The sequence below is a fragment of the Siniperca chuatsi genome, linkage group LG13, assembly GCF_020085105.1.
Source record: "Siniperca chuatsi isolate FFG_IHB_CAS linkage group LG13, ASM2008510v1, whole genome shotgun sequence".
Lineage (NCBI taxonomy): Eukaryota > Metazoa > Chordata > Actinopteri > Centrarchiformes > Sinipercidae > Siniperca > Siniperca chuatsi.
In genome coordinates, this window is record NC_058054.1 from 20,170,630 (window position 1) to 20,185,288 (window position 14,659).

Sequence of the window (14,659 nt, forward strand, 5' to 3'; positions counted from 1 at the left end):
CCAGCAGATTTGCGTGTGAGTGGGGGGGTGTACGAGTGTGTATAGTCATGCATCTGAGTATGCATGTGTGTTTGCAGTGTCTTTCTTTTCTGTGTCCTGTCTTGGCTGGTGATTATGTACATCCAGTATAGAGGCCGAGCTGCCGTTAATCTCACAGTAATCGTGGGGATCACTCTGGTGATGTAGGGATTTGACGTTGAACCACAGACTGTCTGGTCACTGATGAGCAACCAGCAACCATGAAATAAAAAACCGTCATCCTGCCATCACTTCCTCAGTTTTCCCTCCACCGAGCACGGCCATTAAAATCTCTGACACTCTGTTGCAGCTGATTTCTCATCACTTAATGGTCTGTAATACGATAATGAGATATTTTCCTTTAGGTTTGCTGCCATTTTGCATCATCTTTAAGATGCAGCAGTGAAAAATATTACATCCGGCTCTGCCGAGATGGAGGGCTGCGAATGTTTTCTCCAGTGAGCAGCGAGCCAGAGCGGCCTGCAAAGCTGGAAATGCTCCAAATGTGAAATGGTAAACAGGATGCAAAATCTCACTTTTGACATTATGTCAGATGCAATGAAAAATACCAAGCAAACACAGTTAATATACGCTCCTTTTGTGTTTTAGAGCTTGATTAAAAGCTGGGCCCCTTTTCAAAATAGGTCCTAAAAAAAAATACAGCTTTTCACTGGAAGACTTCCTCTCAGCAGGCTTGTATCCGCAATATTCTCCAAGGTCAGGCATCTCTACACATCTTCTTTCTTTCTTTCAACAGATCGAGCAGCTATACCACCACAAAGCATTTGTCTGCTGTCTACCTGCAAAGTTTTAACCAACATGATAAATGCCAAGCTCCGTGCTTCGCCCAGTGGATTTACACAGTGGCTCGGTGTCTGTATATATTGCACATTTCCATCTGGCCTTTGTGTTGACCTAGTGTGTGTACATCCTGTGAGAGCAGCAGAGATGATTAGAGAACATGCAGAAAACACGACGCCACCAGTCCTCCCTTTGGTGACTGATCATACAGCTGCTGTCTGAGCAGCGAGTCAAAAATGGTTAAGTATGAACCTTCGGAGCCCCCCAGTAGACGAGCTTCCTCTCAGTCAACAGAAACAGAAGTTGACAGCTTCACTCATCTGCACTGGTGTGGAGTTTGTGTCCTGGCTGACAGATTAAAGCCAAACAACACTGACATTTGGTGTGAAGCCAGATTAACTTTGCCTCCTTGAAGCCTCTCCAGCAGCAACAGAGACTGAAATCCCCAGAATAGTCCTGTGGTCTCACTAATTGGCGAGCCACGTGGACCGGCCTTTGATTAACCTTAAATCTTAATGAGCCCATCCAAAGCTGCTGTGATATTCCGACTGAGGAGGTAAAACACACTTGCTATTCCCTCTTTTCATCCCTCGACCAGATAAGAGGAGACCTGGAACTTCAGCCTGGTGAACCCGACGAGAAATCAAAGAGAATAACAGAGATCCGTTTAATAATTTATTTGCATATGATTATCGTAAAAATACTGAAAGAGAAATGCTTATTTTTGTTCTAGTTTTCTGGCTTTTTTTTTTTACAATCTAATACACCTTTAATTGCACAGGAAAAAGTCTGCCCTAACAGACACACATTTTCTTCTTTCATTGTGACATATAGTTTCAGATATGCAATGACCATTAAAATGCAATTTCTTCATTTGTTTGCTCCTCAACATTAAACAAACAAGCATATAAACGAGGGTCATAGAGAGGCCAAAGTCAGGTCAGATAGTTGTAAATGCTGAGCCGACTGGTCTAATAGAAATATAGTATTATATACAGGCAGTTGTTTAAGATAGGAACTGTGCTGACAGCTGGCGTGCTGAAGAAAACACATGTCAGGAGAAATGAACCAATGCGTGATTTGTTTGTAGGTCAGGTCAATATTAAGGTCACGAAGCTATCATCTGGATAGTGACCTTTTTAAATTCCCACTGATCTGCAACACATTTGCCAAAGTAAAATATACAACACAGCACTACCACGGGCGCTTCATTTAAAAATAAATGCCGATCTGGACAAAGTCTCCTCAGTGTTTTTAAAGGTAATTATTCTGTCTGAGCAGAACATTTCCTTCTTCATTCACTCATTCATGTCTGTCTCGTTTGTTAATGTGTGAAAAAAACAAGCATTGTAATAAAAAAGTTAAGCCGCGGTGCTTGTAAAAAAACACAAAAAACACCTCTTTGCAGTAATAGATAATAACTTAGCATTCAAAACAATGCGTATATGAATCAAATAATGGTTAAGAAAACATGGACGTTAAAGTCCATACAGCAAAATGCCACCAAAGCAACAGTTAATGTGGAACTTATTTGTACTTTTCTCATGAAGAAGTTTCCACTTTGGCATGCACATGACGTGTCCCGCACAGTGTCAGTTACATCTCTCCTCTGACAGAGAGACGGTGTGAAGACTCGGATGCTTTGTACAGATTTGTAACACGTATATCTCCCAGTACATGTGGAAGACAGTATTTAAGAGGAAGCAGATGAAAAGTGTGTTTTTTTCTTGTTTCCAAAAAGCAAAATAAAAGGTTGGGTTGGTTGGGTTTAATAAAAAAAGAAAAAAGATTGATTGGATTGAAGGTCTACAGATGTGGAGCGGTCTTAAGAGTTGGTTTTAAGCAAATGTTTGCTTTATCTTGGCACTGTTGTATCGTCTAGACACTGAATCCTATCATCTGTGTGAGCTCTCCGGTCCTCAGTCTGAGGGCAAAGAGAGGGAAAGACTGATTCCCAACCAGCAGAAAACACATGCAGACATGCAAACACAACCTGAGAGGGGGCAATAGGAAGTTTGGCTTTATGGCAATAGTCACAAATCCACAAGTGTCAAGTAATGAACACACACACACACACACACACACTGCAATGGAAAGTTCTCTTTAAATCAGTCTCCAAATTGAGATCCAAATCTCCATAACGGTCCTCTTTCTCTCTTTGTAGCCGGAGCTTCTTTTTATTTTACATCAGGCTCTTCATGTCAGAGTTTCTAGGTAGTTTTTATTCATTCTGTATCCTCCGGTTTGCAGCTGCTCACACTCTGATGGGGAGAGTTTGGCTCATCTGTTGCCGAACGATTTCCTGACTGCTGTCCGGACTCTTTCTGTTGTGTCCCGGCAGCGTCCCTCCGAGCCGCAGCAGGTCCCTGCCAACACAAAGCCACACGGGTCAGCAGCAGGTTCACAGCCACTTTAAACAAAAGATACAGCTCGTTATTACTCCGCTAAGTGCTCTCATTGAAGGAGGATAAAGGTCTAATCCATCTTAGTGTCAAGGTAGCTAAATTCTGCATCGTATATTCACCTAAGACCTCATGGTTATAAACAATAAAAATACAGCACCATTAGAATATGCTCAAATCTGCTGATCTAGAGCTTCATCTGCGATAGTCCAACTCAAATGCCAAGCCAGATCTATTCATCACATTTCCAGTTTTAATAAAAGTTCAACATATTTCTCAGCTGTCTTGGAAAAAAAGCGCTGCAGCCTCCGAGTGTCCTTTGTTCCTCGGCCAGTGTCCTTGTTTTTAAGGCCCTCGTGGCTGAAGATACTCTGCAGATAGTGCTGCATCTCATATCCTCTCTCTCCCTCCGTTATCTGCGCCAACATCATTGAGCAGCCAATGGCAGGTAAGCGGGAGCGAGCGTTCGCCGCTGCACATGCAAACATGGAAGACGCTCTCTTAATCATGCTTTGACAACATGATCCCTTTCGCTCTCCTTCTCTTCCTCCTGCTCCTTCTCTGTCTATCTCTCTAGCTGTTGCATACAGATGAGGCCATAAATTAATCATTGGCATGTCATCTGCACACAGCGACACGTAGCATAACATGCACGCACACACAAGCATCACACACACACACACACACACACATCCCTTTCCTGTTCGCCCATCACAGCATTGGGTGCGCCCTCCCCTGATGCATTAAAAAGCTCATTAGCAACCTAATTAAACACATTCCTCTCTTTTAGCTTCTCTTCAATCTCCCTTATTACTCACACTTCATCACCTCCTGCTTTTCCACATCAGCAGCTCTGGCTGCTGTCTGTCCTATCACCTACATTCCAGCATCCAGCCAAATATAGGGGGAATTAAACCGAGGTCAGCCATTACATTTCCACACACAATTAGCTTCACTGAGCCCAAATCCTGGCATAGGAATTGCCCTTGGGGCTCGTGTTAGAGTGAAACTGCGAGCCAAGGAGCTGGCACAAGACCTGGATACTGTATGTATGAATTTGTGTGTCGGAAACAGGAAACTATCGCATAGTCAGAGCCACAGAGTTGAGGATGTGCGCTTGATTCATTATACATCACTACAGAGCTGAGGATCTAGCATCTAAACCAGCACTAATCATACTGTTGACTGGATGCCAGGCTAACAAAATTCAGAACAAACACGTCACTAAAAAGGCTGGAACATTTGGAGTCACTGTGCTCAAAACAAAGCTTAAAAACAACTCGTCAACGTCAGGACGGCTACCTATGAATAAGTCAACTTCTACACTTCCAAGGGAGGTGTCAGAGAAAAAGAGGCAGACGTCTGTCTGGCAGTAAAACTCTTCAGCTCAAAGAAATATCCTCCCAAATCAACCGAAAGCATAAAACAAACCAAACCCAACAAGCATGAACCTTGTTGTGCCTCTCTTTAGGCCAGCCATATTTTTGTTACAGTGACATCTTATTCCAAGAACCCAGAGGCTCGGCGCTGCTCGTCTCTGCACCAGGCGGCGTCTTCAGCCTGCACTTCACAGCCGTCATATACAATACAGGGGACAATTTCACACAAGATGAAAGAGAGAGAATTGCATCACCTTTTTTGTGTTAGCACTATTCTGCTGTTATTGTAGAAAAACCTCAAAAGCATTCTGTGCTTATATGGAAAACCAAGCAGAATAATGGATATATTTTCAACAATGGTCGGCTACAGTAGCTGCCAAGTCAGCCAACAGCACAAGAAAACTGCACCAACACAGCCAATATTACAGACTTTATGATGCAAGTTCCTGCAAATTTGTTATCAAATATTCTAACATTTCTACTATGAGCTTCTGCATTTACTGTAAAGTCTGGTTGCTGTTTTGAACTGAGATTTTTCACAATGGTCCATTTATACATAGCTGCATGACGCAGCTATTTAGAAAGTACATTCAGCAAGTTTGTCTGAAAAGTTGCTAAATCTCACAATAAACTTGCCTAGGTGGCAACAGTGAAGAGCTTTGCTCCTCCTAAAAAGAGCTGCGATATAACACATTTCCAAAAGCAAACACTTGCCATCCACCTTGAAACTTCTCTCCATTCACTTTAATGAAAAGAAGCAGTTTGAGAACAATGCTAAGGCATAAACTATGTCATGAATGAAGAAAAGTGTGAGAAAACGACTTAGGCCTTTAATTAAACGCTTCCTCTATTCCTGCTTATAGACTCACCCTGAGTAGGTGCTGGTCACCACCTTGAGGCTTGCGGCATTGCGGAGCAGCTTGTCCAGGGTGCTGACGATGCGGGAGAACTTGGGCCTCAGGTTTCTCTCCTTCATCCAGCACTCGAGCATCAGCTGGTGCAGCACCATGGGACAGTCCATGGGCGGGGGCAGCCGGTAGTCCTGCTCTACCGCTGTCATCACCTGAGGGACAGGAAATCATTCTTAAAAGTCTCTGTGAGGCTGTACTAAATGCTAACATCAACATGCTAACATGCTCACAATGGCAATGCTTACATGCTGATGTTTAGCAGATAATACGGTGTAGTCCCTCATTCGTCCAGGAGTGTTCTATCGTAGAAAAGGTTTCAGTCGTAGTCATCTGGACACTGTTTTCAGAATCAAGATGTTTCGGCTCCGTCATTCTCAATTGACCAATTGAGAATGACTTCCGGATGGGAGCCGAAACGTCTTGATTCTGAAAACAGTGTCCAGATGACTACGACTGAAACCTTTTCTACGATTTAGCAGATAATGATTCCCGTGTTCATCATCTTAGTTTAGCCTGTTAGCATGCTAACATTTGCTAATTAGCACTAAACACGAAGTACAGCTGAGGCGGATGAGAATGTTATTAGTTAGATATTTAGTTATTAACCAAAGAATTGGCCAAATTAACATTTTGGCCTGATGTTGATCCTCTGGGGACCTTGGATATCTGTAGCTAATTTCTTAGCAATCCATCCAATAGTTGTCAAGATATTTTACTCAAAACCTCAAATGTCACCCCCATGATGGCACTAGAGGAAAAGTCAGGGGATCATCAAAGTCATTACAATTGATCCTCTGGGGACCATGAATATCTGTATAAAATGTTACCGCAATCTATCCAATAATTGTAAAGCCATTTCCCTCTGAACCAAAGTGGTCGACCCACATTGCCATCCATACAGCCATGCCGCTAGCATCACATTCCCTGTGCAAAATATCGACCCCGAAGATCTTGCATATAAGGATTTAAGCAAATTTCATGTGGTGCTTTTACAAAAAGTGCTAACATTTGGCTCTGACTCATTTGTATTATGCTCATTCTGTTTGGCCTTTGTTAGCGTGGTGGAAGAATAATCCCCAGTTACTGTATTATGTCCTACATGAGACAGTTTCTCTGCTCATGCTGTCACACATTCCAATCTTCCTTTCAGTATCTTTACAAAACTATAAAAACAATATTCTCAAGTCTTCTCAAAGTTGTCACTTCAAAACTGGCATGATTGACAGGAGAGACAATAAGTGGAGGATGAAAACGTTCGCTCATTGATTTGATTTCGCCTAGCAACTGCGTTTTCCTCCATAAGCTCTGTATGGGTTTTAACTCCCCACAACAATATAAAATTGCCATTTGGGAACAATAAAACATTGCTGCTGTACTCCTCTTCTCCTGCTGCTTGTCCTTTGATTTTTATGTCGTGCTTCTAGCTGGCGAGCACCTCTGTTTATACCTCGCATTTGTTGACTCTGTTGCTTATTGAGCGATGACTGTGGCACAAAGGCTATTGGGAACAATAGAAGGCCTCTACTTTGATGCTTTCATTACTGCATGTGGGTTCTGTTATGAAAGTTATACATACATTACTGGCATTTTTCATTCCGGCTCCTTTTTTTTTTGCTTTATTGCTATCAGCGTAACAACTCTCTTTCTGAAGCACAATACAAAGCAGTTATTCCTCAGAGAATAAAGTGGAGGTGTACACATTGCTTCGGTACTTTGTTCAGGGAGGAGGAATCAAGAGATTTCCTTTTCTTTCCTGCAAGCTCACTGCTGTAGTTACGATGTCTGTGCAGTGCAGATAGCCTACAGGTAACAACGCCTGTAAAGTATGAGTATGCCTTTGTGTGTGTGTGTGTGTGTGAGGAGGGAGGCTTCGCCGTATGGATTTGAAGAGGGTGGGCAGGCTAGGGCTGTAAATAAGGTGGTAAAAACTAGAACACAGGCACACAGCTGCACCAGCATCTGCAATGAAGAGATAAAGACAGCAGAACAGGCCCAGGTCCAACATGTCACGCTGGAAATCAAAGCCGCAACAGCTCAGAGAAACTCTCTGCCGGCCCCAAACTTAGACATAAAACTCCCTTCATGTGCATTTGGTCTATAGATACGAGTTTGTAACATAAGACTGTCAAGCTAACTCACATCCTGGTTGCTCATGTCCCAGTATGGCCTCTCTCCATAGGACACCACCTCCCACATTACGATGCCGTAACTCCACACATCACTAGCAGAGGTGAACTTCCTGAAGGCGATGGCCTCTGGTGCCGTCCACCGGATGGGAATCTTCCCTCCCTGCTCACACACACACACACACACACACACACACACACACACACAGAGGGGGATGGTATCAACACCCTGGGAGGCACTTCAGTCCTATAACAGCACACATGCAGAAGCTAATGCAAATTTCACAGACGGCCTCGCACGCTAACGCAAATATTGACACACACACTCACACATGCATCCATATGCACATGTGAAACAACTGAAGGGAATCAAATTAACAAGCTCATTTAAACATTCTCAGAGTATACAAACACAGAGCAGCGTTAGCACACACACACGCACACACATGATACTGACCAGGGAGCTTGTGTAAGTGGGGTCAGCGGAAGTGTCGTCCAGAAAGCGTGACAGGCCAAAGTCAGAGACCTTGCAGACCAAGTTGCTGTTGACCAGGATATTCCGGGCAGCGAGGTCTCGGTGAACATAGTTCATGTCGGACAGGTACTTCATCCCTGCAGCGATGCCACGCAGCATCCCGACCAGCTGTGTCATTGTAAAGCGCCCGTCGTTCAGCTACAAAAACACAGCCAGACATAGAGCGGGAGGGAGGGAGGGAGGGAGGGAGGGAGAGGCGGTTAATGAACAAGGAGGAAAGCGAAGGAATGAAAAATGAGATTGAGTAAAACAGGATGTGTTGAAATGTGGAGAAAGAGACGATAGGGAAGAGTATGGGAGATAAGGAGAATGAGAAAGAACCAAAGACAGCCAATCAGTCACTGAGGCCATATAAACATGACATCTGTCATAATGCTTCACGGCTGCTCCTGACAGTCAGTGACAGCTGACCTTTTCACGCATGCTGTCCAATTAGCTGATTAATTAGACACTTTACTGTCTTACTAAACCCATTAAGACTCAATACTGACTCCACACACAAAAACAAAAATGGAGCTGAAAACAAAACCAGACAACTGCAGGTATTTTTTCATTCTCCAACTGACACAAACTAGTTGCAGGTACAGGCAGTGCACGGTTGTTAACACAAAGCTTTGTTTGCATTTTTCTTTTTTTTTGCTTGTGAACATTAAAGTAAAATGGGCCCAACAACTGAATTAGAATAGCGTGTTGCTCAAAGCTTATTTTTCCCATTTGAAAGTCCTTGATTTGCAGAATTTTGCGCCTTTATGTTAACATTTGAAAAGCATGAAACAAATGTGAGATTAGGGCTTTCAGGGTTTAATTTACAATTCTCCACGTTTCTGAAGCGTGACAGTGGGATAAACTCAAGATCATAATAAATCAGCACTCCGACCTGTGAAGGCTCATGAAACCTGATGTGTGCGAATTGAAACCAATCAATGGAATATCAATACACAATTAACTGATAATAAAGAAAATTTGTTCTGCAAACCTGGATGAAGCTGAAACTATGCTGTGAGGTAGAATTTGGAGGGGGAAAAAAAACAATCTTCAACATAATCAATCCCTTCTTTGATTCACAATGAGAAAGCAAAGAACACAAGACATGACATGACAAAACCATAAACATTCTGCTTTGTAGTCTGCACACTCCAATGAAGTCTGACAGCAAAACAAGCCGGGATGGATGGATGTGTAAACACCTATGATTCATATCAGGCCCTCAAAGCCACGGTGGAGTGTACATATGAGTGTGTGTGTGTGTGTGTGTGTTATTTCTGTATATCTGCTTCTACATGTGCATACGTTGTGTGTGTGTGTCCATGTCTCCAGGGAGCTGCAGTACAAAGTCTCATGTGCATGACACACATGGACAGTTTGTGCATATATGTGTGTGTGTGTGTGTGTGTGTGTGTGTGCATTAACTCTATAGTCTCCTCGTTAAAGCAGAACTCAGAGCTCCTCTGAGTCACAGGCAGTGTGACACTGGCGGGAGAGCGGGGGTGAGGACAGCACAGGCCGGGGAGTTTTTCGTGTTATTTGTTGGACAGCTGACTGAGAGGAGTGGGTGAGAAGGAGGGAAGAGGCTCAGACTGGACTCTCAGATGCAGGGCCGCAACTAATGATTGTTTTCATTATTGATTAATCAGTCCCTTTCTTTTTTAGACAGATTAATTGTCTGGTCTATAAAATGTCAGGTTGTAGATAGTGTCCATAACAATGTCCAAGAGCCCACGGTGATGTTTCCAACAGAAAAATTAAATGGCAATTATCTGATAATTGATTTATCATTTAAGTCACTTTATAAGAAGAAATGCCAAATATTTGCTGCTCTGAGCTTCTCAAATATGAGGATTTACTGCTTCTCCATGACTTATATGATAGTAAACATGTCAGTTGGACAAAACAAGCAATTTGAAGATGCCACCTTGGGCTCTTTTGATTAAATGATTATTTGAGAAAATAATTGGCAGATTAATTGATGATGAAAATAATCGTTAGTTGCAGCTAGTTTCTACTTGCTTGCTTTGTCTGAGCAACAATACAAAATCCAAAGACATTCAGTTTGCAGTGATAAAAAACTGAGAAAAGCAGCAAATTCACACTTATCGGAAGCTGGTAGCAGCAAAAGCGATTCTGCTTGATGTTGTCAATTAATTTAATTTTAATTGATGAAATGATTGGGCTTGGTATCCATTCTAAATGCTTTTTTGAGCATTAAAAAGAGTATTAATGGCAGTTAAGTACCAATATTCAGCACTGAATGCCTTGTCAAGATCATTTACCTCTTTAATCTAATATTCACTAACTTAACTCTCATTTTTGCAAAGTTCTTGTAAGGCTGCTTATTAAGACAACATTTAACATTTAAGAAGTTATAAATATTAGTTATAAGTTATACATATATTGATCATAATGCATTATAAAATGATTATAATGTATACAACTATGAGAATTATAATACACTATGATCCTTGCAAAAAAATGTCAGCGAGAGACCAGCAATTGTGAAGTATTATGATACTTGACATTATAAGTCAATATAAAATGCTTTATAATGTGTTATGATTATTGTTATAAAGCATTTTGAATATTTATGAGTGCTAATAACTATAATTATGCGGTGCTATAAGCAGAGTATAATGTATTATAAGTATGTTTATAATGCATTGTAGACATGGGCGTCATAGAAAGTGTTACCAAAAAACGCCCCCACAACAAGATATATTAAGAAAAGTAGGGCTGCAACTAACAATTATTTTCATTATCAAATAATCTCACGATTATTTTTTACGATTAATCATCGAGTCTAAAAAATTTCAGAAAATAGTGAAAAGCGCCCAAAGAAACATCTGTTTTTAACTTGTTCAGTCCGACCATCAGTCCAAAGATATTCAATTTATGGTGAAAACTGAGAAAAGCTGCACATCCTCACTTTTTGAGAAACAAGAAATAAAGAACATTTTCAGGCTTCAGTTGTATATTCTGCACCTACATTATTTTGAAAACAAAGGTGTGATAAATGACTTAAACAATTAATTGATTAGGAAAATGTATAGATTTTCTGTCAATCAATTCATTGATTAATTATTTCAGCTCTGGGAAGAAGCTCAGGCTGGACTCTCAGCTGCATCTAACCATTAATTTCATTCCTGACAAATCTGTTCATTTTTTTTGTTGTTGTATTTTTTCCCCTGCGCAGTCAATCGATAAATTGTTGGTCTATAAAGTGACAGAAAGTGAAATGTAAAAATGCTCATTACAATTTCTCTGAGCCCGAGAGAACAACTTCCAATTGCTTGTTTTTTCCAAGCAAACCATCCAAAACCCAAATATATTCAATTTAGAAAGACGAAAAACAGACAAAAGCAGAAAATTCATTTGAGAAGCTAAAACCAGCACATTTGCAATTTTGCTTCATAGATTACCTAAAAAAATGGTTGTCAATTAATTTTCTGTTGCTCGACCAGATGAAATGTGTCTGTAGCACCAGGTATTGACAAAAAATAGTAATTGTGTCAATTTTGGTATTTTATTTGGGCAACATTCTTGTACGGCTGCTTATGTTTTGACAACTTTAAAAAATGTACGTATAGGCACTAGTATACTAATATAATAGTAGGGGGGAGATGATGCCTTTTTATGTCCATGGGAAACATGGCAAGATAGAGATAGGTACGATATGCAACAAAGGTCCCCAATAACTGAACCCGAGCTGTTGCAGTTATATTGCATCAACCCCACAAAAGTGAAGAGACATCAAAACAAGCTGGTCAATGTCAAGGCGCATCAATATCACTGATAGCGCTGCCCAACATTTCTCATCATCTAAGCAAAACATCAGCTGTACATTTCTTAGAGATAGCTGCTTTTAAGACCAGCAGCATGGCATTGATTCACCAGAAGCATTAAGTAGCCTCATCCAGCCTAACAGTTACAGTAGGTAGACTTCTTCACAGTGCAGCCATGCAAGAAAACACATTTTATTGAATGTAAATGACATGTAATAGCCCCCACGCAGCTGGAAATGTACTGTGTGACACCTCATTTCTCATCCTGCCTTTGTTCAGCGTTTTGTGTAGGTGGTGGTGGTCTGAACCGAAAACTCTGATCAGTAATGTATTCTGTAGCCACACAAAGACTCTCTAATACACTGAAGCAAACCTATCCAAAGATTGTGTGACAGTTTTCCACCAGGAGTTTGAGAATCGGAAAGCCTGTCAGCATCAGTCAGTCACGTCAAGCAGAGACACTATGCCTGTCTCCAGGCGTTATATTGCACATTTAATCTCTATCACTCAGCAAGTGAGCGCCTCGGGGTGTTTTACAGAGAGTAAAACATTCCGATAACCCAGAGGTGTCGTCTCAGCTTTGATATAAACAGAAAGTAATCTTCCCTGTCAGAGGTGTAGCGGCACGCACCTCCCGCCAAGCTTACCCTGAGGAAGGAATCGAGCGCTCCGTTCTCCATGAATTCGGTGATGATGAGGACGGGGCAGCTCCGTGTCAGGACGCCCTCCAGCCGGATCACGTTGGGGTGGTCAAACTGGCCCATGATCGAGGCCTCGGCGAGGAAGTCCCGCCTCTGGCGCTCGGTGTAGCCGGCTTTCAGCGTCTTAATCGCCACAACCATCTCCCTGCGACCGGGCTGCTTGAGACGTCCGCGGCACACCTCGCCGAATTCACCTGGATTGAGAGAACAAGGGGAGGAGGGGGTGAGGGTGATGGGGGAGAGGGGTTGAGTGAGCAGAGGAAAGAAGAGGGGAGGTGGAGGGAAAGAAGAAGTTGGGGAATGTGCAGGGAGAGGGAAAGTTACTGATCGGATTCGGGAGTGAGGGAGCTGATTTGAAAGAGTCGGGGAGTCGGCTTCAACTGCGGGAGAGGATTAGAAAAGAGAAGAGGAAAGGACGGGAGGTCAGAGGTCAAAGATGTTGGGGAGAGAGGGAGTGACCGGTCTCGATCGAGTGTGCAACCTGGCAGCGGTGAAGGGAGACAGAGGACGGGCGAGGAACTTGGGGGTTTTGCATTTGGTTTCTGAGTACGAGTGTTTACAAGGGAGACAGAAAGAGAAAGAAGGAAAGAAAAGACAGGGAGGGAGAAAGGTTGAACGAGCAGGAGCAGACCGTCATTTGAGGTGAAGTTAGGACACAACATGCCGCTGGAGAGAAGAAAAAAAAACGGACTAGAGGGGGAAGAGCTACAGAGAAGATTTTCACTTCAATCCTTCCCACCCACAGCTCTCATGTACACTCTGAAGCCTAACCCTTTTCTCCCAGAGAGGACTCTCTTACAGAACAGACCTCAGGGCCTGATGGCACACTCCTGTTCAAATAAATGATTAATAGACCTGAATTATTCTCCGTCCTCGCGGACAAAAACAACGGCGTAGTTTACCTGCACCGATGACTTCTTCTATTTTCACGCAGGAGATGTCTATCTCTTTGGCAAACTCGTGGACGGCGTCGTTCGGGTCCTCGTAGGTGAAAGGGTCGATGTACACTTTGACCCCCGGAGAAACTGAGAGGAAGAGAGAGAAGTCAGCATCTAGTCATACCTATCGATATATATATAGATGTGTATCACAATATGGCAAATGTACAAACATACATATAAAATAATCAAACTGATTAATGGTCAATTTAATTGTTATCATTAAATTTATGTTTTGGGAGTTAGAGTTTGATATCAATCTCGTGTTATTATGATGAATATGAAGCTACAGCCAGGAGATGATTAGCTTAGCTTAGCATAAAGCCTGGAAGCAGGAGGAAACAGCTAGCCCAAAGTGAAGTGTAAAACCAACAATTTGTGTTTTTATGGTCTGTTATGAGCTGGACTATTTCATGTCTGGGTGCCATTACTTCTTGGAAACTCTGCTAGTTGGCTGGCAACCTCACAGTGCTGACAAGACTTCAAGATGTTACTGCACCTGGCCACTTCGTATTTTTTATCAATTAAACAAAGGAGATATAACGTGTTAATTTGTGAGCATTAGAGGTGCTGGTTTTTTTAAATTTGGGCAGAGCCGGGCTAGCTGTTTCTAGTATTTATGCTAAGCTAAGCTAACCGCCTCGTGGCTTTTGCTTCATATTTAATGGACAGAAACAAGAGTGGTATCGATCTTCTCACGGCAAGAAAGCAAATAAGCATATTTCCCAAAATGTCAAATTATTTTTTTGATTGCAACAGAATTTTGAAAAACAATAAAATGAATTGATCACATCATGATGATGATTCCACATTAAATCGGTGTAAAATTTATTGTGATTCATTGCCCAGGTCTACAGTAAATTTGTCTTTGTTTTCTACAGCATTGCCCATTGATAAACAGAAAAAAAAATGGACTGTACGTGAGCCAGATGATAAAAATGCACCATAAATATACACTAAAACAACATATCTTATGAAGTTCACATATAAACAGGGGTATAGTGCCAAACATCAGGCAGGCAACATGGTCAGGACTTCCTCTGAGCAAATAGGCAAATGGTTTCGTGCCTCA

At 42.0% G+C, this 14,659-nt stretch overlaps 1 protein-coding gene across 1 annotated transcript in view; it reads right to left on the reverse strand.

Moving 5' to 3' along the window:
• Window positions 1-1,481: 1,481 nt before the first annotated feature.
• Window positions 1,482-14,659, reverse strand: part of ephb3a (eph receptor B3a) — a 30,568-nt gene continuing 17,390 nt past the window's right edge. Inside the window, exons 10-15 of the mRNA XM_044219851.1 lie at window positions 13,552-13,674; window positions 12,596-12,843; window positions 8,095-8,310; window positions 7,651-7,800; window positions 5,470-5,663; window positions 1,482-3,185 (exon numbers count right to left, since the gene is read on the reverse strand). Coding sequence (XP_044075786.1) covers window positions 3,074-3,185; window positions 5,470-5,663; window positions 7,651-7,800; window positions 8,095-8,310; window positions 12,596-12,843; window positions 13,552-13,674 — 1,043 coding nt within the window. The 3' untranslated portion in view covers window positions 1,482-3,073. The remainder of the gene's footprint in view (window positions 3,186-5,469; window positions 5,664-7,650; window positions 7,801-8,094; window positions 8,311-12,595; window positions 12,844-13,551; window positions 13,675-14,659) is intronic.